This window comes from Etheostoma cragini, chromosome 5 (assembly GCF_013103735.1).
Source record: "Etheostoma cragini isolate CJK2018 chromosome 5, CSU_Ecrag_1.0, whole genome shotgun sequence".
In the NCBI taxonomy this organism is placed as follows: domain Eukaryota; kingdom Metazoa; phylum Chordata; class Actinopteri; order Perciformes; family Percidae; genus Etheostoma; species Etheostoma cragini.
Window position 1 is genome coordinate 6198126 of NC_048411.1, and position 22610 is coordinate 6220735.

Sequence of the window (22610 nt, forward strand, 5' to 3'; positions counted from 1 at the left end):
CAGACAACACAGCCCTCAGGTTCATAGGGACACACAAACCTCTCCACCACGATAAGGTGATGGTTCCCCGGAGAGGTTATAGAGGATGTCTTCTACAAATGGATAATGATCCTAAACACACCTCAAAATCCATGGTGGATTAAATCAAGAGGCGTAAACTGAAGGTTTTGCCAAGGCCTTCACAATCTCATAACCTCAACATCATTGAAAATCTATGGATAGACCTTACAAGAGGTCTATCCATTGATAGACCTCTTCTGTGTGACAGAAATCTCAAAGAACTGGAAGACTTTTGGAAGGAAGAATGGGCGAAGATACCTCAAACAAGAATCAAAAGACTCTTGGCTGGCTACAAGAAGACTTTCCAAGCTGTGATACTTACCAAAGGGGGCAGTACAAGGTATTAACTCTGCAGCGAGCGCCTGGTGGCCGGGTTTGCCACGTATCCGGGTTCAGGCACAGCCCGAAGAAGCAACATGGCACTTCTCCCTCCAGGCCATGGGCCCATCCCCTGTGGGAGGATCCAAAGGGGTCGGGTGAACTGTTATATGGGTTGCAGGGAGCCGGAACTTGTGCGGGAGGTGGAGCGCTACCAGTTAGACCTGGTGGGGCTTACCTCTACGCACGGTTCTGGAACCGTACTCCTGGATAGGGGTTGGACTCTGTCCTACTCTGGAGTTGCCAATTGTGTGAGGCGCCGGGCGGGTGTAGGGATACTCCCAGACCCCCGGCTGAGCGCCGCTGCGTTGGAGTTTACCCCGGTGGACGAGAGGGCCGCCTCCCTACGCCTGCAGGTGATGGGGGGGGAAACTCTCACTGTTGTTTGTTGTGCAAACAAGAGTTTGGAGTATTCGGCCTTCTTGGAGACAAAGAATGTAGTCCTGTATGGGGCTCCAGTACTATGGAGTCCCCATAGTTCTGCTGGGGGACTTCAACGCACACGTGGGCAATGATGGAGATATTTGGAGAGGCGTGATTGGGAGGAATGGCCTCCCTGATCTAAACCAGAGTGGTTGTCTGTTGTTGGACTTCTGTGCTAGCCATGGATTGTCCATCACAAACACCATGTTCGAACATAGGGATGCTCATAAGTGTACGTGGTATCAGAGCACCCTAGGCCAAAGGTCAATGATCGATTTTATAATCGTTTCATCTGATTTCAGGCCGTATGTTTTGGACACTCAGGTGAAGAGAGGGGCAGAGCTGTCAACTGATCACCATCTGGTGGTGAGTTGGGTCAGGGGGTGGGGGAAGACTCTGGATAGACCTGGTAAGCCCAAACGGGTAGTGTGGGTAAACTGGAAATGTCTGAACGAGGCCCGTGTCCAACGGACTTTCAACTCACACCTCTGGCGGAGCTTTTCGGGCATCCCTTTGGAGGCTGGGGGCATTGAACATGAGTGGACAATGTTCAAAGTTTCCATTGCTAAAGCTGCGGCGGCGAACTGTGGTCTTAGGGTCTTAGTGCCTCAAGGGGTGGTAACACACAAACACCCTGGTGGACACCGGTGGTCATGGAAGCCGTCCAACTGAAGAAGGAGTATTTCCGGGATATATTATCCCGGAGGACTCCGGATTCAGCTGCACGGTACAGACGGGCCCGAAGGGCTGCATCCTCTGCTGTGACAGAGGCAAAGCAGCGGGTGTGGGAGAAGTTCGGAGAATACATGGAGAAGGACTTTCGGTCGACACCAAGGTGCTTCTGGAAAACTGTTCGCCACCTCATGAGGGGGAAGCGAGGAATCATCCAAGCTGTGTACAGTAAGGATGGGAAGTTGTTGACCTCCACTGGGGATGTGATAGAGCGGTGGAAGGAGCACTTTGAGGAACTCCTAAATCCCGCTGAAACGCCCTCTGTGGTAGAGGCAGAGCTGAAGGATGATGGGGGATTGTCGTCAATTTTCCTGGTTGAAGTCGCTGAGGTAGTCAAACAACTCCACAACAGCAAAGCCCCAGGGATTGATGAGATCCGTCCAGAAATGCTGAAATCGCTGGGTGTGGAGGGGATGTCTTGGTTGACACGCCTCTTGAACATGGAATTCTGGGACGGTGCCTAAGGAGTGGCAGACCGAGGTGGTGATTCCCCTCTTAAAAAAGGGGGACCAGAGGGTGTGTGCCAATTACAGGGGTATCACACTTATCAGCCTCCCCGATAAAGTCTACTCCAAGGTGCTAGAAAGGAGGGTTTGGCCGAAAGTTGAACCTCGGATTGAAGAGGAACAATGCGGATTCCGTCCTGGCCGTGGAACAATGGATCAGATCTTCACTCTTGCAAGGATCTTGGAGGGGGCCTGGGAGTATGCTCATTCAGTCTATATGTGTTTTGTGGATCTGGAGAGTGCGTATGACCGAGTCCCCCGGGAGAACTTGTGAGAGGTGCTGCGGGAGTATGGGGTGGTGGGGCCCTTCTCAGGGCCATCCAATCTCTGTATGACCAAAGCAAGAGCTGTTTCCGGGTTCTCGCAGTAAGTCGAACTCGTTCCAGGTGAGGGTTGGCCTCCTCCAGGGCTGCGCTTTATCCTGTTTGTAATATTTATGGACAGGATATTGAGGCGTAGTCGGGGCGGGGAGGGGTTGCAGTTTGGTGGGCTCGGGATCTCATCGCTGCTTTTTGCAGATGTGGTCCTGATGGTCCATCAGTCTGTGACCTTCAGCACTCACTGGATTGGTTCGCAGCCGAGTGTGAAGCGGATGGGATGAGGATCAGCACCTCTAAATCTGAGGCCATGGTTCTCAGCAGGAAACCGATGAAGTGCTTTCTTTGGTTAGGGAGTGAGTCCTTACCCCAAGGGAAGGAGTTTAAGTACCTTGGGGTCTTGTTTGCGAGTGAGGGGACCATGGAGCGTGAGATTGGTCGGAGAATCGGAGCTTTTGATCTACCGGGCAATTTTCGTTCCTACCCTCACCTGTGGTCGTGAAGGCTGGGTCACGACCGAAAGAACGAGATCAAGGGTACAAGCGGCCGAAATGGGTTTCCTCAGGAGGGTGGCTGGCCTCTCTCTTAGAGATAGGGTGAGAAGCTCAGTCATCCAAGAGGAGCTCGGAGTAGTGCCGCTGCTCCTTTGCATCCAAAGGAGCCAGTTGAGGTGGTTCAGGCATCTGGTAAGGATGCCTCCTGGGCGCCTCCCTGGGGAGGTGTTCCAGGCACGTCCAGCTGGGTGGAGGCCTCGGGGAAGACCTAGGACTAGGTGGAGAGAATATATCTCCAACCCGGAACGCCTCGGGATCCCCCAGTCGGAGCTGGTTTATGTGGCTCGGGAAAGGGAAGTTTGGGGTCCCCTACTGGAGCTGCTGCCCCCGCGACCCGATACCGGATAAGCTGATGAAGATGGATGGATGGAAATTAAAAAGTCAATACTTGTCAACACCAACTTAGCTCCCTATCTACATATAGAAAGTGATATTTCAATTTGCTGTCTGCGTGTCCACACTCCAGAAATCATTCATTTACAATGAAAGAATAAGTTACAGATGCATTGGTGCATTTCCAGTGCTGCGTACTGTAACTTAGCCTACTTTAGATGTCTCGTGAGCTAAACCAGGCATTACAATCACTGTGTCACAAACCAAAGCATTACTTGTTTGTTGTAGCAACCAACGTAATAATAACTTAGGTTTATATGGCGCATTTCACAAAACCCATGGATGTGTTGGCTTTATTAACATAATAAGCCAACACAAACACTGAGTAAAAGGAATAAAACATCCGTACTAAATAGAAGGGGGACGTAATTAATGTAGGCTACTGACGTACAACCACATTGCAAATTGTTATTTTATGAATGAAATAGGCAAATTACATACCTGAAAGACAATTTGGGGTCGGTTTTTAATTATTAACAATCTCGTAATTGTCGCCATCTGTTAAAGCCCAACAGAGGGTCACTTGGTTATTGCCCCTTGTCTTTTACTTTCCCTTTGAGCTATAAGTTGTTCTTTATTTAATTTAATAATTTTATGTGATGGCCGTGTCCCAGTATCAGCCATAACTACAACAGATAACTTCTAAAATAACATTAGAGTATTAGGCCTGTATAAGAAATTTCCTGCTTCCTTTTACCTGGCTAAAATTCGCTAACACAGGCAGTGTTAAAAAGAAATCTTAGACCCGCCAAAATGTGTTACTGTAGCGCCGTCTACCTGCCGTAAAGCATTCACCTACTGCGTAGGAAAAATTTAATCCAGAGACTTTACTAAAAACTATATAAAAATGGCTTGTTTGCAGGTCATTTAAGACCATTTTATGAAAAATTACATTAAACAGTTAAATTGTAGTCACGTTAAGTAGCTTAGTTATAATTATGGATTTACCACATTTTTAAGAGTATGTTCACACTAGACGTCGGCAGGGCTCTGTTTCGTAGTCCCGCCCTCCCACAAAATCCAGATTCCCACTCAGCAAATAAGTAAGTGAGCAAGACAAAGAGAGACCAATAAAAAAATTTAGGACTAACATTACTGATACACATTTCAAATATCAACCATCAGGCAAGGTTTACACAATTATCATTGCAGTGCTTATAAAGTAGTCTAGCTCAAATTTGCAGAAGAGTCATGCAAAAGGCCAAATACACCACACACAGCCAGGACCAGGAGACACACACACTTACACACACACACACACACACACACACACACACACACACACTGGATCAGTTCATTAAAATTAACATGCTGATTAATAGCAGATGAGTTGTGGGTAAGTGAAATGATACATCATTAACCTCAAGGGTCAGTACCATTAGGATACATTTGTCATTTATTTAGATTAACACCTTCACAAGTTTCTATCATACGAGCATGAAAAAATACCTTACACCTTAAGACACCTTAATAATTTCCATTTTCAAATGAGTCCACCGCCAAATAATTAGATTTTTAAATTATGCGAATTAGATGAAAAACTTTTCACATTACTCAGGCACAGTGCAAACCCAACATCCGTATTTGCATCTCTATTCACATTCCGATTAGTTTCAGTCACACTGGTAGAAACGCCCATAGTAAACCAGATTAACTTCCATACAGCTTAAAGCATAACTAATTTCAATGTTCATAATGTGGCTTTTGGGGTAGCCAACTTTTTAGGGTTCCAAGCCCAAGGATGCGGGAACCAGAGTAGAAGCAAAGCGCTATGCGGTTCACACAGCAGGGCTGTTCAACCCTATTACTTTTCTAAGAATTATTCTTAATAATAATTATTATTCTCATGCTACAGCCTTAACCGCACATGGTGGCGATGCTCTGTTCCAAATTTGGTGACGATTGGCCATTAGGAGGCGCTAGAATCAACATTTGTTGGTTTTGTCGCAAAACTCTATGCATTTAAATGGCAAATTTGCAATTGCAATATCTTTGCCACAGTAAATGCTATCAAGACGAAACTTGTGATGAATGTTTCGCTGATTGTTTCATTGTTCCTCTCTCCACCATTAGCTCGCGTAAAATCCGTCACTTTTTTTTTTGGGCCATTTCCACATGTCATACTTTAAAGAACTGCTCCTAGAGATTTCATCCGATCAACTTCAAATTTGGTCTGTGCCATCTTAAGATGTTAAAGAGGAAAACTTATTAAAAAAAAAACTTGGGTGGCCATTTTGTGCATTTCATAATCGAAACAAAAAGCGTGTGTAACATGAGCATACATTGTCCGATTGGCTCGGATTCTTCACAATTCATCAGAGTCCAACCCTGAGGACATATACATGGCAATATTGACTCAACGTCATAAGCCACCTACTGGCAACTGGAAATAGGCCTAAAAGTCAAGGTGTACTTTAACAAACCCCTCCTAGAGATTTCATCGACTTCAAATTCAGTCTGAGTCATCTAAAGACCTTAAAGATGAAAAGTTATTAAAAGAAAAACTTTTCCCTTTTCATAAAATTTGAACCGTTTAAGGTAGAATCTTGTGTGAGGTATCTGAACTCAACAGGGAGTTTCCTTTTCGTTGGTAATTCTTTTCAGTGTCTGAGTACCACGAAAATGCAAAGTCACAAGGGCCCGTCCAATGCTGCTTGCAGCTGTAATTATTATTATTATTATTATTATTATTATTTTTATTATTATTATTATTATTATTATTATTATTATTATCAAAACCTCATGAAAAGGTCCAGCTATAACGAATCAATGAAGGAGGGAGCTGGCAAAGGCTATCCCAGCCAGGATCGGAAATTCACCATATTAACGGAATACATCAACTACTAAAATGCATTACTTGTGTTGAGAACTCTATACCTTAAAATAAAAAATATTTATTCAGAACCAACGAATAAAGCTGTTATCTAATAAATGTTCCTAAAAATACGCAAAACCTGATTTTGTAGAAAATAGGTAGCTAGTAACCTTACCTTTTATGAGTAGGTCCTATTGAGATGTCCATTAAAAAACCAATTGTTCAAGACTTGTACTGTTTCAATTCCTGATTATTAAAAAAGAAGTAATTGTATGAAGATATTAACTGATCAATTATTAGGTATTACAGGGTTCTTAAGAGCTAAACTATGAAAAAAAGTCCTTTAAACCTGCTTTTACATAATTCCTTAGCATGACTTTCACACACTCAACCTGAAAAAAACTCTAATGATTTGGCTGGGGGATCTATACATTTTATACTCTAAAAAACGTCAAAGTAAACTTTAGAAATCAACACAACTAAGCGGATGGGTCCTGCCCACTGTTTGATTTGATTAAACATGAGTAAAATGCAGTGTTGCAGCTAACCATGCTTCTGGTCCACAAAGGGGCACCTTTCCTTTTTTGTGATCTAACTTTATTTATTTTAATTTTTGCTGGGAGGGAGGGAGACAAAACAACACATGCAGAAACAGACACACACAAAAACATACATAAACAGACACATACAGACAGACACAAGAAAAGGGACCAGTCACATGCCCAGGTTGAGGTCAAGCCTGCACAAAGCTACAACCCAGACCTCACTGAGTTAGTGATGATGCGCAATGTTTCCAGGGTCTTTTCCTGGAACTCCATGTAGAAAGTTAGTCCATACACGGATAGGAAGGTCATGAGGTTGTTTCCCACATGTTGCAATCATTTTCTTTGCAACTTTAAGTCCAGCAAATACAGCCCGTTATTGAGTTCTAGCAAGTTGAAAGGTTGAGAGATCATTCAGAATCCAAACATTGACAGTAACAGGCATAGTAACATTAATTAACCAGGGGAGAACTCCCAGAACATGTCAAGATATGTGTACCCTGTACTTTTATTGAGCAGAAAGTTATAAAGTTAACAGTTATACACAACATCATCAATATTTACAGTTATTTGGATAACAGCTGATTGTATTTAGGAGAGCATTGATTAAAAGTTAGGTCTTCCTTAAAGAATTTACACTGAGCTACATTTCAATCAGGAGGAGTACCTTCTATGCAGCAACGCATATGTAATAGAATGTAGTGATCCGTCCCCAAAACAATATGCGAAACACTACCAGTATTTCATCATTTGCAACTCAGGCCGGCACAAAATGGCATCTCCGCTAATACGGCGACTCAGGCTAGCATAACAAGGCATCTCTGCCGATACAGCAACACAGGCTGGCACAACACAGCATATACACCGGTAAGTCAACTTAGGCCTGCATGACACAACATCCCAGTCTTTATGGCAATGAAGGCCAGTACAACATGGCATCCCCACCGGCAAAATACACAAGATGGCCTAACACAGCACTCAAGCGGTATGGCAATTTGGGTTGACACAACAGGAAACAAAACACAGCATTGCTCCCACCACGGCAACTCAAGCCGGCATAACATGGCAACTCTGCCGGTACAGCAACTCAAGGCCAATACAACAAGAATAAAACACAGCATCACCACTGCACAACAACACACGCTGGGATAACACAGCAACTCGGCCGGCATAGCAACACAGGGCCAATACAACAGGAGAAAGTCCCCTGGAACAAGAAACAAAGGAGCAAGGGAGTTAGTACGAGGACGTAACTTAAGATCCTTCAACATGGATTTAAAAGGGCAAAATAGCGTGTCAGCAACAATGACGGTGCGAAGAATGAACGGCCAGATTGGAAAAACTGATATCTCTATCAGGGTTGAAGGATTTGGACGGAGTAGTAAATTCACTGCATCTGAGAAATGCATAAAAAGCTAGCAGGAAAACCTCCTCCAGAAGTGTAAAAATGTAGGGACAAAAAACGCCTTTCCTGAGTGTCGACATCATTCTATGCAAAATGCCGAGAGTGATTAGCTGCCTGAAGTCAGGACAAAAGGGATGAGATTTAGAAATTCCTTTCAACAGCAATTTAATAGACTGATTGGGAAAGAGGCTGGGAAATGATAGATCGTAAAACTTTATGTGAAACTGTATGCCAGCAATCAACCCACGAGTATACTGTACTTTAAATTATATAGCATCAGTACATTAACAGATACCTGCACAAACGCTGGGTATAAGGATTCATAAGGATTTTATAGGGGTTTAAACGGCACACAAATGGATACACAAAATACAAAAAAAATGTATGCCATGCAAAATCATAGGTTACCAAAGTGGACGCAGCCATCATGTACATCCTCGATGATTCCAAATCAGTGTCGAAGGAGGTTAAGATTTAATGCAGAGCTAGCTCTTGGAGACCAACGGGATGCTTCTTATGAAAGGCATGATTCGGTTATTTGAACAATGCCCTATATAGATCGTACTAACAACCACTTGATTATTACACATAACTAAGATACGTTTATGCTTAAAGAGATGGCCCCAGACACGTCAGGCTAGAGCACTGGGGTAGATCTCATGCAGGGCTGAGGAATCAAACTGGGAAGCAGCGGCAGCACTAGCTCATCATGGAACGAGACCCAATTCCAGTGCTCCAGAAGGAGAGCCCAAAAACGCAAATCAGAGCGGCAGACATCATCGAGGGACACAAAATTGTGCAACTGAGAAACGGAGGATTCTGTATCCAGTGGCTTGGAAGTGAAAGAGCGCCCGTGAGGGATGACATGCATAGCAAAATTTAGATGCCTGAAGAGGGAGAGAAGCTGGCGTTTAGTTATGGAAACAAAGAATGCGCATGAGTTTGTCCAGTGGGAGAGACGCTTCAATGCCGATGGAATGATGGGTAATGCCAAGAAATTCCAGGTGGATGGCAAGACCGAGTCTTCTCCTCAGACCAAGAGACAACGAGGAAACAAAAAGAACTCCTTAGTTTAATCAAGGACAAGTCAGAGCCATTGCAGGGGGGGGGGGGATCTACGAGGAAAAAAAACAAGCACGCACCGAGGGCACTCTCACCCTAGTAAGCAGGATCCGGCACAGCACCTCAAAAACATAGTTAAAAATGCACGGGCTGCTGCCGGGGGCAGACCGATCGAGGATACACATCTCGGCAAGTGCTGCAGACATGGAGAAAAACGCATTCGGGAAAAGAACAGACACCTTCATTAAAGTTATTACAAATAGGAGGTTTGGAAAGTTCAGAAACCTGACGCCAGCAGGCCACAGCACCAGGCGGGGATTCACAACGAAGAGACAGGAGGTGGGACTAGGGTTCCGGCGAAACGGCACAGTGGGGCAAAGCGAGGCAATGGGACCCAATGCACCGCAGGCAAAACCAGAAGCTACTGGCGCGTCTCCCACATGCATGACCAGGAACTCGATATCCAAAACGCACCAGTCAAAATAAATTCTGTCCATACTTGATGTTCAGGTCACGGATCAATTGAATTCAATTTTCAATTCTCTTCTATTTATAGTATCAGTTTATAACAAGAGTTAACTTGAGACAGTATACAGATAGAGTAGGTCTAGACCACACTCCAGAATTTACAAGGACCCAACAGTTCTAGTAGTTTCCTCCAGAGCAAGCAACAGTGCAATAGCGGCGAGGAAAAACTTCCTCTATCAATGCACACAAACAAATCAAATCAAATCCCGAAATAACACGAAAGCCAAATATGGACAGCTTCCTGCACAGCCTGGTGCCTCCCAATTTGTACAATGCAGAGAACCCATCCCCAGACACCATATTTTTGTCACATTTCGGAAAAGGCAAAATGAGACTCACCAAATTAACATCTCGACCCTGGAGGATCTTAGCACGCAAGCTAAGGCAGAGATTTTAGCAGAACTGGGAATATAACGCCTACCTATAGACAGGGCCGAAACAGTAGTGAGGAATGAGGACGCCTCCCCTGAGGCAGGCGGGGCAGCCTGAGGACAGCCAAGTGCTGGTTGGGGATCCAGCGACTTTAGACGCAGCGAAAGTGGATATGCCTTCAGTCTGAAGCCTTGCATCCATGGATCCAAGCCATCATGATAATACGATCCCGAAGCTGAAAGACTGGATGGGATGGCGTGTCGCCGCAGGATGTTGTGGTAGCCATGCTGGTTCATTATGCCTTCAATTTGGCCTCAGCAGCAGAGGTGACTCCTGGTCCTCCTTTCTTGGGACGGTCCTTATGTGAGCCAGCTTCATTGTAGCTCTCAATGGTTTTTGTGACTGCCCATGGGGACACATTCAAAGCTATTTTCCGGACCGACTGACCTTCATTTCTATGACCTTCTTCAGTAATGATGGCCACTTGTTTCTCTTTACTTAGCTGATTGGTTCTTGCCATAATATGAATTCTACCAGCTGTCCAATAGGGCTGTTGGCTGTGTATCAACCTAACTTCTGCACAACACAAATGATGGTCCCAACTCCATTAATAAGGCAAGAAATTCCACTAATTAAGTGAAAATCATTTCAGGTGACTGCCTCAAAAAGCAAAGGGTGGCTACTTTGAGGATTTAAAATATTTAAGAGTTATTTCACACTTTTTTGTTGATTACATAATTCCATATGTGTTCATTCATAGTTTTGATGCGTTTGTTGAGAATCTACAATGTAAATAGTCATGAAAATAAAGGAAACACATTGAATGAGAAGGTGTAACCAAACTTTTGGCCTGTACTGTACATTTGGCAGAATCTCATTTTGCTTAATCAGTGCCACTTCAATTGCCCTCCTGTATGCAATGCTGTCCCTATGTTTATATCTTTTTTTCGCAACTTGTTCTGAGAAGTGCTGCTTACTTCCCCATTGATCAACTCCTCAGACAAGTGTGTGCCAGGTACACTTTCAGACAGACAAAGAGATTTTGATACCGCAGAATGGATTTCAAGGACTCGTTTTTTTGGTCTCCAATGTTTATATTTTACGAATATTTGAGTGAACATGTACTAAACCCGTCTTGATGTTTGTGAAAAAAATAGCATGTATTGTATCTGTATTGAAGTGGATTAGGTTTAAAATGCTGTTATGCACGAATGAATGTTTTTTTGCAATTGTACAGATCACATTACACAAAACTGAAATTGCACGTCAAAATTACACAAGAGAAAGTGAAAAAATGTGCGTATTTTGCACCAGAAACAGAAGCGTAACGTTCATGATTATTTCACAAGCTAAAAGTTTAGTATTTTTCCTGTCAAGTTTATAATGCAGATTTGCTACTTAAATGTCCCACAATACTAGTTGCAGTGACATTACAATTTTAAAATTCCTGAAAGCAGCCTCTAAAGCTATTACTGTAATTATTGTAAATGACAACAAATAAAAACAATACAAAGCAGAGTAGGTGTAGTTGCAAATGTCTTTTATTCTTTTTTTCAGACACAATAGAGCACAAGGGGACTAGAGGGTATAAGAGGTGGACATCCTGTGATGAAGGAAAAAACGACTGATGCAAAGCAACCTTAGCACAGAAATATTTTTACTCAGGCTGATCAGAGCATTTCAGTGGAGTTTTTTTTTTGACTTCCATTAAAAAAAAAATCATACGTGCACTTCTTAATTGCAAAATTGAAAAAACATTTCTATAAATATTGTTAATGTCGGCGGTGGCGGCGTCTCTCGCATAGGCGGGCATCTCTGACATCAGCCAGCAACAGTTATTTTTCATTCCATGATGGTTTGTGATAATTCTTTTAAAATAATAATTATAATATTAATTCTTTCTCTACAAATCTCCCGCTTTGTATTCAAGAGATTCCTGCTGTAATAGACTTTGAAGTTTCTGCAAAATAAAGTGCTTGAACAACATGAGTCAAAGCTAAAAGTTGATCACAAAACGTTCTGCAGTTGACACAGCAGTGAAAATAACAGTAGAAGAAATCACTTATACTGTAAACAGACAGCAATTACAAAGTAATCTGATCCACAACAGTAATTTATTATTCATTTGTTTTTTTCCTCATAGTTGTCATTTATACAACACTGGCTTTTAATGCTACATGAGTTTAAAATAAGATATATATATTGTGTGTGTATACACACACACATATATATATGTAATATGTATACTGTATATATTATATTTGAACTATTACTCTTTAAAACACTCCACAATATCAATATTCTTTTGTGAAACCATAACATTTTCAGTTCATTTTACCTTGTCTCCCAACCCATTCTATTAGACTCTGTAGTTGAATGGACTCAGTACATGTCAATGTTTGATTCTCAACAGCAGTGTTCAAATTCACTAAAGCGACCAGTTACACCTCCCTGAGATGAAGACCATGCTGAAATGAAAGCATCTTAAACAGAGGAAATATTTCTAAGCCTAGAATGCTGACCACATACAGTATGCTGAACGCTGCGTTACACAGCAAAAGAAAAAGAACAAAAATTGTGGAAGACATCAGGTCTTCTCATATCTGTTCGTATTAGGAGGAAACCATTTTTGGAAAAGTATCATTTTCTTTTAGCATTAGACATAATTTGTGTTTGGTAACATTGTTCCCAGCAAAGTAATTTCTGAGATCTGGGAGAATGGTGCAAACGCTACAACAAAACAATAAGTCAGGTTGTAAAAAAAGCCAGCAGTTTTGCCAGATTATCTAAACCAGTTTACTTGGAGGTATACAATCAGAGGTGAGCACTGCTCATAGATAGATAGATAGATAGATAGATAGATAGTTAGATAGATAGATAGATGCTTTATTCATCCCAAAAGAAATTTTACAATGTTTCTTGCCTTGTCATATCTCAGAATTAACCTGGTGGGTGCAATGTTATTATTATAGATAAGAATGTTGGCTAAATCTGCGTAAACAAATGTGATCCTGTTATTTTTGCTCTATACAAAGGAATGATCAGAATTATCTTTTAAAAGCTTTAAAAATGATCGTTTGTTACTTATATTGACCAAAGTCATTAGACAGAAGTCAAGCCTGTAGAATTCAAATGTATTATACCATTACAACATATATTCAGAGTCTGAACGGTGTCATTATTGCCATCAACCCCTTTAAGACAGAAAGGGGATTTAACTTCACTGCAAGCATGTATGCAAGAAAAGCATTAGAGTTGTACCATACAGAATCTGAGGGCAAACAGAATGATTGAGTCATAGATAAAGCCCACAATGCTTAATGATGTATATCTTTTCCTTTAATTTCAAATAAGTTTGCTGTTTCAGTCAAGTAAAAGCAAAAAGAAAGAGTTAAAAACAACCCTTACATCCTCAAGTACCTAGCATCCAGTGCATTTTTAAAAAGATCATTTTAATGCTCTCAGACTGTCAGTGGATAAAAACACAGCTGCGGTAGAAGGTCAAGGGTCAATGATGGAGAAACTGTTTAAACTGTACTGTATACCGACAGGTGAGAGAGTTGATGCAGTGCTAGTGTTACAAAAAAAAATCTTTATTTTCCTCCTCGCTGGGGTGGCTGAGTGAGAGAGAGATTGAAACGATGTGAAGGAGAGCAGTAGCAGGGCAGAGGCAGAAAAAGCAGGGCAAGCTGATCACAGCTTGTCTGACATCAATATAATAGTTGTTGTTTTTTTATCTTCGGCTCACGCTCACTGGACACATATTTGATTCTTCAGACTGTTGAAGAAAGACAGACAGTGAGAGGAAAGGGTTAAGTTTTTCAGTGATACACATTACGTCACAAATTTACAGTTAAATGATGAAATAAGCAAATTATTTACATAAACATGTCATGTCTTGTTAGCTTTTTTCACAAATAATATGACATAGATTTGTACTATTTTGCCCAAAATAACAGGTGGTTGTGGTCATTCTTCATCATTCCTCTTGATAATTATTTTGTAACCGTAAGTCAGTTGATGAGATCTGGGGATCTAGTGACACTCACTGAACATGAGCAGCCAGATGATCAAAAACTTCCATCTGGCTTTGACCTACCAATAATCTGGTTGAACTTTTGTCTTTAGAGTGTAAAACCTGTTTGATCATCACACCGCTTGTTTCTTATGCTGTTGGATTTGAATCATACAAGATAAAAGAACTTAAAGCTTGATTTATGGTTCTGCGGAGGCTCCATGCAGAGCTTTCGCCGCAGCCTACGTAAGTGCTCTGATGTTTACAATAGTACGTAGGTGTGTACGTCGAGCATGCATGTGTGTGTGTGGGCAGCGGGTAATAGAGCGAGGGAGAAAGTGAGAGTGACGGTGATTAGCTTCGGCGTGAGGTGACTCTAGCGGCATAGTGAGACATACAAAGTGTCTCCCCTGTGCTTTCAGACCACGGTCGGAAATCTGTAGCAGGAAAAGTTCACCATTGCTTTGATTTCAGGTTGTTTATGGAGAAGAAGAACCAGGAAATGAGTAGAGGGAAATGCAACACTACCAAGCCCCAGCCAAGTATGGCCATAGCAATGGCGTAGATTTTACGCAAAGTGTAAATTAAACTTAATTGTACCCAGAGTTCTGTGTGATTCAAATGACATTTTGTCTAGCAAATTATTCCTCAAACCATTCAGTTTTTCTACATTAGTAACAGTTATGCACGATGTTATAGTGGTGTACACAGATTCTTTTATGAACAGGGGAGGAAATTTGCAAATACCATCATGGTAAAGCCATGTAGACATTTGAAATGCACCACAAAGTTTACAACATTCAACCATAATCATTTCAGAGACTGCCCTCCCAGGAAAAGGGACACTATCAGTTGTTTTAGCAAATGCCCAAAAAGGCGCGTGTTTGTTGTAAAGGTAATAGTGACAATGCTCTTTGCTGACCTTAGTGATTATGACTCTTGTCTGTACATAGCAAAAGAGGAAGACGTGGGACTCTATCCACCTAGACTTTCCTTGGGATGGGTAAAGAAAATGTCCGAGTCAAGAAAACATATTTGAACCCAAATCACAATCTTCCCCTAGCTCTTACCAAGTATTTGTCCCAACCAAATCTTAAAAATAGTAGTTTCGGATTACATTATCTTTGAAATTGTGATTTGGTTCTGGAAGGGTGTCAGATGAGAAAATGCTGATATCAATTATTCTGCGAGGCAGTTAGTTAATTTAGAGGACTGTGTTGAAATGTCACCTACATTTCTAAAACACCACGTTTTTTGTACACATAACACATAATTAAAAATATAGAACACTGATCAGCTTTTGAGCTACAACCAGCAATGCCCCAGCCTTTCATGGTACAGATGGATGCCTTTTTTTAATTTCAAACTGAAATCAATGATTGATGTTTCCACATTTGGTGTGCAAGCATTTTAGCCAGTGTCTGCATGCAGGGATTGGTGTCTCTCTGGTGTACCCCTAAGGTAACACTCACGGGACACTTAAAGAATAGTTGGGCTGACCTTTAAGGTATAGAACTGTTCTGCAGTCTGGACAAACTGCTCCATGTGCCTGGCTACATAAATCAGCAAACTGGAATGTTCCATGGAAACTAAATTTAAAAAAAAAATCTCCAGTTTCAAGGCTCAATTGTAGCATCATAAAAAACGAATTGATTCTTTGAGGTAATTAGTTTGGGCAGAGTTACTCAGAGCAATTCTCAAGAAATGATACCTGAAGCTATTGTGATGGATTGAATTATAAAAATCACTATTATACATATCAGCAATATGCTAATTGTGTAATCAACAAGGTAGAGATAAAGAGTACTGCAGCAGGTTATATCTGCTAGTCAAATACCATTTTCCTTTTTCCTGTGTGCTTTATGAAGGTTTTGTTCCACATGTTAAACAAAGCTCTTCTCTTTTCCTCTGACGCCCGGTGTCAAAAGGTCCCATCTAATCCCCGTTGTTGTGTGATTGAACAGGTAAGTGGAAGCCTTTCATGTAACGGTCCAGTAGCCTGGACCAACAGATGGCCTCATCTTATCAGTTTATCATCGCACAATCAATGTCCTGATCTCTCCTCGCCTAGCAGAACTGATATACTCACAGGCTCAATCACTCAACTCACTAAGGACTGTGTCAAGACAAGCCAATGGCTTTTTACCTCATAGACAGTATAAACAGTGTACTCAGTGCTCCCTTGTTTTAATGGCACAGTTGGAAATAAATCATGAAGAAACCGGCAGAGTGACCCAGTGGGGAGATACAGTGACAGTGTAACCGGGGGCGGATGCATGACAGATTGACAGTTAGCGTTGTTTTTGTTGCTTTATTTTTACTGCACATAATCAATGCAGTTTCCTCTGTCACTGCAGGAAGGAATTATATGTTGCCTTCAGGTGAACTTAACAGAATAATCAGTCTTCTCCGTAAATGGGACATCCTGCTGTGTGTATCCCGTGAGGACAATGCAACTACAACACAGCAAGCTGTCATGCTTATTTTGCTGGAAAGCATATTGTGGCTCAACACACCAGTACAGCAGAATACACAGTACAATCAGACATAAACCGACAAAATGCTTTGATTTACTGTACTGAAATTTCTTCTGCTACTAGATCTAGTTCTGACCATAAACTTTAAGATAGACACCAAACATTTGGAAGAGTGTCACAAAAATATAGGTATTAAGAACAAAAGACATATAAATCATTTATATAGCTGCAGTATCATCGAGCAGGAGGCATAAAAAGTATAATAACTGGCTTTCAATACAATTTTATTGACTTTATTCTGCACAACTTCCTGCTTAGAATGCATATGTATCCCAGAGATTTAAAGCTGTATAAGAACTTTCTAATCCTTTTTATATCTTTATGTTTTCTATAAAAAGATTTATTAGTTTTTACATAACTGGCACATGCATTTCTGACAAATAAAGCTATGGCAGCTGTTTTACCACAAAGGAAACCATTTGTTTTTCTTTTTTGACATCCCACTTCAATTTAATAAAAATCTCGCAGATTGTCAAAGTAAAGTATCAAATTGAAAAAGAACGTGTGCTGTGTTTTAATGTCAGTTCAATGACAAGATGCTGATGCACTAAAAAGCAGAGTGCACCCATGCCGAAGCTGTTCCCATGTTTGTTTCCATCAGCCTTTTGTCTATCTCCATTATAGGTGACAGGTATGCACATGGCTGCTCCACCAACCCCTTCAAAGTGTTTGAATGAACTTTAAGTAGTTTTTCCTTGTTCACGTGAGGAGCATTTTCTGACAGGACTCAAATTTTGTTGATGTTGGAATTCTAAATAATTCACAAATGTGTAGACAAACACACAAGGTTTTGCGTAATTGGTCATGAAGATGTAGGTTACAGGTAAGTTGAGCTCTATACTTGCAAGTTACAATATTGTACTTTCAGGATTCTGTCTGAAGGCTCATTCAGGTCTGTGCTTGGAAGCTTAAAGCTACACTTATCAAAATTTTGTATTTCAATGGGTCAAATGTCTGTATTGGGATATCAGTTGCTCAGTGATGCAACTGCAGAGAACTGTGTGCAAAACAGAGAAAAAAATGTTATTATTTTTGTCTCAACCATTATCAATGTTGTTCCCAGCAGGCAGCTGTTTTCATTAAAAAGCTCTGCTGAAGTCAATTTACACCACCTGATCAACACTAAACTGCAGACAGATAAAGTTAGGGACTATATGGTGATGGGGGAGCATTTAGCAGCCAAAGAGTCAGATATTTTTCTTTTGAGCTGGTGGAGATTAAAACAGAGCTAAAAGAAGAGTGAATATTGGACTTAGTACCTTAGTAACATGGATCAATGTAAATACATTTCAAGGATAAAACCTGATATCCTGCACATGATGTCAGTCTTTGCCCATTTGCCCTCTGTCTTGTTGGGAAACAACAACAAACTTCAAGCTACTCACTTAAAATGCCAATTTTTAAGGAAATGTGGATTGTGCAACAAGGCAGGTGAGCTTGGTTGGTTTGGAGTAAGATGTGTCAACATGTAACACACGCAGCAATACACTGGTAGGAGCAAATTACAATTAACCAAGTGACCAACTATTTCAAATAGCTCACATTACTGTTTTGTGTGAGCAGTTAACTTTCTTTAACATTTCTTTTTACAGGATGCAAATGTTCCACAAAAACAAGTTTGTTACCGAGGCTATTTTGCAGAGCAACTGTCACTGTGTCCTGAAAGCCCCACGACTCTGTAAATAAATGCAAACAAGCCAAAACTAATTTTCCTTCTATCCTGAAATGTATCTGTTGGGTAGCCAGACCTTACTTCACAGCACTGTAGAGACATTGTCTGGCAACCCAAAACTAGGTGGATGACTCAAAATGAATGCTTATTTTGCTCTGTGTCTTCTGGACGTGTATATATGGAACATGCATTTCTCTTGGTTGCCAAGATAGCTCAGTTTGTAGAGCAGGTGCCCATATATAGAGGTTTACTCCTCCACGCAGCAGCCCCTGGTTTGACTCTGACCTGCAGCCCTTTGCTGCATGTCATCCCCCCTCTCTCTCCCGTTTCATGTCTTCAGCTGTCCTGTGAATAAAGGCCTAAAATGCCAAAAACATAATCTTAAAAAAAAAAAAAACATACATTCTGCTAATAGTCAAAATAATTCTTAATTTCAGCATTTTAACTGAAAAAGTAGGTATAATTACCACTCTGTCTATCAGACACTGCTTTACAAAATGTTGTGTACACAATGTATCCACAAAGTAAACCTGTCAAATGTTTTCCAGCCCACACACCCATGCATAATTAATACCATTGCTAGTAATAAAGTAAGCTTAAAAACATTATTTACTGGCATATAGTTATATGTGTAAGATTAATGAATTATGTATGAACCTCAATTCTAACGTACACAATAACGGAAGATTCCATTTATTACATTACCATACAAGTCATCTTTCTCTCTCCACTTCCATTATAATGGAAATGTAGAGTGGGCTGGTGTGATATTAACATAGACAGGTATTGGATAACATCTCAAAAGACAAATAGCAGAAAGAACCTCGGGGGGAATAGAGATTACTAAAAATGGATTGCTTTCGTTTTAGATGCTGCTTTAGTTTAGGGTGCTCTTCACTTCTGATGTCATTCATATCTATAAATGTAAACGCAATACTATGCTTTGCATTGCAGTAAATCCTGTTGTAGTGTATTCAGGATTAGATTGAATCCCCTCTTTACATAATTCCCCAGATGAAACAAACAGCACAATGTAATATTCAAAGATTGTATTTTCCCCTGTAAGGCATTACAATTCTTCTCAAATAAAAACCACATTTAATTTGATATGATGAAGCTGGTAATCCCAATTTAAAAGTCCCATAGCATGAAAATTCTTTTCATCACTTTGTTTTTTTTAATCACTTCATGAGGTTTTTTAACATTAGTATGAATTACCCCAGATTGCCTATGGTCCCCTAGTGGCTACAAATGGCAATAGGTGTAAACCGAGATTTGGGTATCCTGCCCTTTTTTTGCTTTGCCCGCCCAGAGAATTTGGCCCACCCACAAGAGAGCCATCATGGCTTTCAAACGAGCAAAGTGGCAGTTGATCAAGGCCACTCCCCCAGCCTCTACCTTGCCCCTCCTCAAAAGCTACAAACTCAGAAATGGCACATACTTAGGAAAGCTCAGTGTGGGACTGGCTTTTGTAGCTGTAATTCTGCACCAAGGCTGAATTTTGGGAAAGAGACTTATAAAAGCATCCAAAGAGCATGGGAACTTTAAAGGCCCTGAAAAAAGCACACAGGTGTTTTTATTAACCTGGCTTATTGGTCCTCTTCCCAAGACTGTGTGGATGTGTTAAGACTGATTTATTGATATCTTCCTGAGTTTCTTGTTAGTAAAAATGACACCTTTATAATTCTTATTAATAGATGGAATTTGTGTATAATAAATTCCCATCTAAGCTCCGGCCCACCTACAACCTGAGCAGAGTCTAATCAGCCAGAATAAATGAAATCACCTGTGAGGGTGTTCAGAGGCTTTAAAATATAATGTTTTTGAGTGTGAAGGTCTCAGGAGCAGAGTTCAATTTGTCCAATTTAGCACCTCATTACACCACTGAGCTGCCTACAACTGGATTACATGGCGCCTTTGAGAGCTGTGCGTACATTCTTTTTGTTTGTCTCTACATAGCCTGTAGTGAGTGTTGCTGCCTGGTAAACACCAGGTCAGAGGTTTGATCACTCAGCAGTCAGTGTGTTTGTGCCGGTTCACCTCTAGTGGGCTCACTGTCAGGGATTACTAAGCAGCATTTAAACGAAGCAGTGAATCAGAGAAATAAAAGGATTTTTTTTTTAATTTATCACTCAAAATGCAACTGAAGCAAGCATCTCACTATCACATATTTTCCATGTAGGTCTCAGTCTCAGCCCACATCGCTAGCATTCATAGAGTTGGCTGGGGGGCAGGATGAGCACTGCTGAAATAGGTATTTGCATTGTTTAAAAAAAATGACTGATATTTACATCTGGCATGACTAAATATTGTATTCATATTTTAAAGAACACATTTTAAACAACTAATTGGTGGTAGGAAATACATCTGATTTCTTATAGGCCTACTGCTTTAGTAAAAAAAAATGACTGTCGATGGGAGCAAACAAAAAACAAAAAACTTTTGTACTAGTCTGGACATCTTGCCGTGCCAACGTTACAATAAAGGTTTCCTAAATGCCATGTATGCAAATTTGATGTCAGCTTACTAACTGATTGCGCTATTACTGCTCCAACAGTTTACATCAACTCGGCTAACCCTTTCTCCTCAATTTTAGTTTTGGGCACAAGTTACCAGGTCCATCTATATTTTGTACGCCTGCATCTCTTCCTCTATTTGACCAATCTTTTCTGGTACAACCACATTAGGCAAGGGCTCGCCTAATGTGATAAAAGCCCCACAGATGGAGTCATCAGAGAGGGAGTGAGTGCAGAAAGTGGGATGATTATCTTGTTGTCCAGAGGAAGGGTTTTGAGAAGGAACTCTGATGACTTTATGTACCCTTCTCAGAGAGAGTTGTAAATGTTTCTCACCCTTATCTTCCTCTCCAGATGGGCCTTGTTTAGTGCAAAGTAACAGTATCTTCCAACAGACAACCTTTGTCAGATAGTTGCAAATCTATCATCAACCTCCTTTGCACCCAGTGGGATGGCCTCCGGCTTCATAAATTTGCTTAGGAGCTCTCTAACTAGGGCCACCATTTCCACGTGCAGCAAGTGCGCCATTGGCCAGATACGTCAAGGAGGTATGGGTTCTCCTTACTTGCTTGGGTTTCAAGGCCAGTCTTTTTTCCTCTCAGGACTGCACAGTTGTCAAGGAGGATTCTGGTCACCCGTCTCCACTCAACCCATCACTCTGCAGGACATCTTGAAGTTATAACAAAAGTGCTGCGGCATTGGCAATGTGGATATTTTTGCTTGCCAGATGTTTTATTACTCTGATGCTTTCATTATCAAAAAAGCGAACAAGGACATTGAGTATTTGATCAATATTCAAGGTTGTTTTTTAATCAACATTGAGTGAGAACATGCATTTGTTTTGCTTCTCAGACAGCCATTTTTTTTAACTATAGTGCAATGACATGAGTGTTCATGTAACTCACATGTTGATTTGAAACAGACAAGCTAGTTAACGCTTTTTGGTCTTCTGCTAGTTTTCTACACAGGGTGACCAGTGGCTGCCAAATTGTGAATGGCAAGTCATGTTCCCCAATAAATGTGCCTCAAACTTATTTTTAAGTTGTAGACACGGTTAGTCATAGACAATGGTGTGTCGAACAGTTGTTCCCGTCAACGTTGTGGTAAGTTTGAGGGCATGGGCAGCGACTCTATGACCGGGGTCTAACTCATGATGAGCATAACCAAGAACCAGGCTCTCTCTGTTTCTGTCACCAACTGTCAAAAGGCTAAGCAATGTTAGAAGAACTAGAAGCAAATTGTTCACTTGTCTGTGACTACTACATTCCTTTACATTTAGGGTGACAGTGACATGTACATTCTTTATTTTGATTTACTGTGATGTTCAGTTGTATGTGTGATTTTATGCTGCATTCACTTGAGATGGAAATACCCTTCAACATGATGACTTCCAAAGAAAATTCAAAATGGAAAGTTTTCAGAGACTTTAGGGACATTCTATTGCCGTTATCAGATAGCTCCTCGACTCCTCGGTCCTCAGCTGAACCAGAATTTGTTCTTTTCCTCCTCAGTGAAGGAGCAGTTGCAACATTACCATTTCAAACGTACGTTCAGATAGTTAGGCCACATGATATGTTGACTGACAGAAAGATATGCCAGTCGTAAGCCTCTTTAAAACAGTGTGTGGAACAACACCATTCTGGGGAAGTATTAAGTCTGTGTCAGCTCAAATTAGAAAGCAAACTAAGAAGCCTAGTTAAATCCCATATACAGATGTGCTCAAATTTGTTGGTACCCTTACAGCTCATTGAAATAATGCTTCATTCCTCCTGAAAAGTGATGA

The 22610-nt window shown here is 41.1% G+C and overlaps 1 protein-coding gene and 1 long non-coding RNA gene across 2 annotated transcripts in view; both read right to left on the reverse strand.

The window, feature by feature from the left end:
- Nucleotides 1-12723: 12723 nt before the first annotated feature.
- The window catches only part of zmat4a (zinc finger, matrin-type 4a), a 206531-nt gene continuing 196644 nt past the window's right edge, over nucleotides 12724-22610 (reverse strand). The window contains exon 7 of the mRNA XM_034871934.1: nucleotides 12724-13865. Within this exon, the coding sequence (XP_034727825.1) occupies nucleotides 13838-13865 (28 nt within the window). The 3' untranslated portion in view covers nucleotides 12724-13837. The remainder of the gene's footprint in view (nucleotides 13866-22610) is intronic.
- LOC117944805 overlaps nucleotides 20192-22610 on the reverse strand; it is a 21476-nt gene continuing 19057 nt past the window's right edge. The window contains exon 3 of the long non-coding RNA XR_004656668.1: nucleotides 20192-20204. This is a non-coding gene — a long non-coding RNA (uncharacterized LOC117944805). The remainder of the gene's footprint in view (nucleotides 20205-22610) is intronic.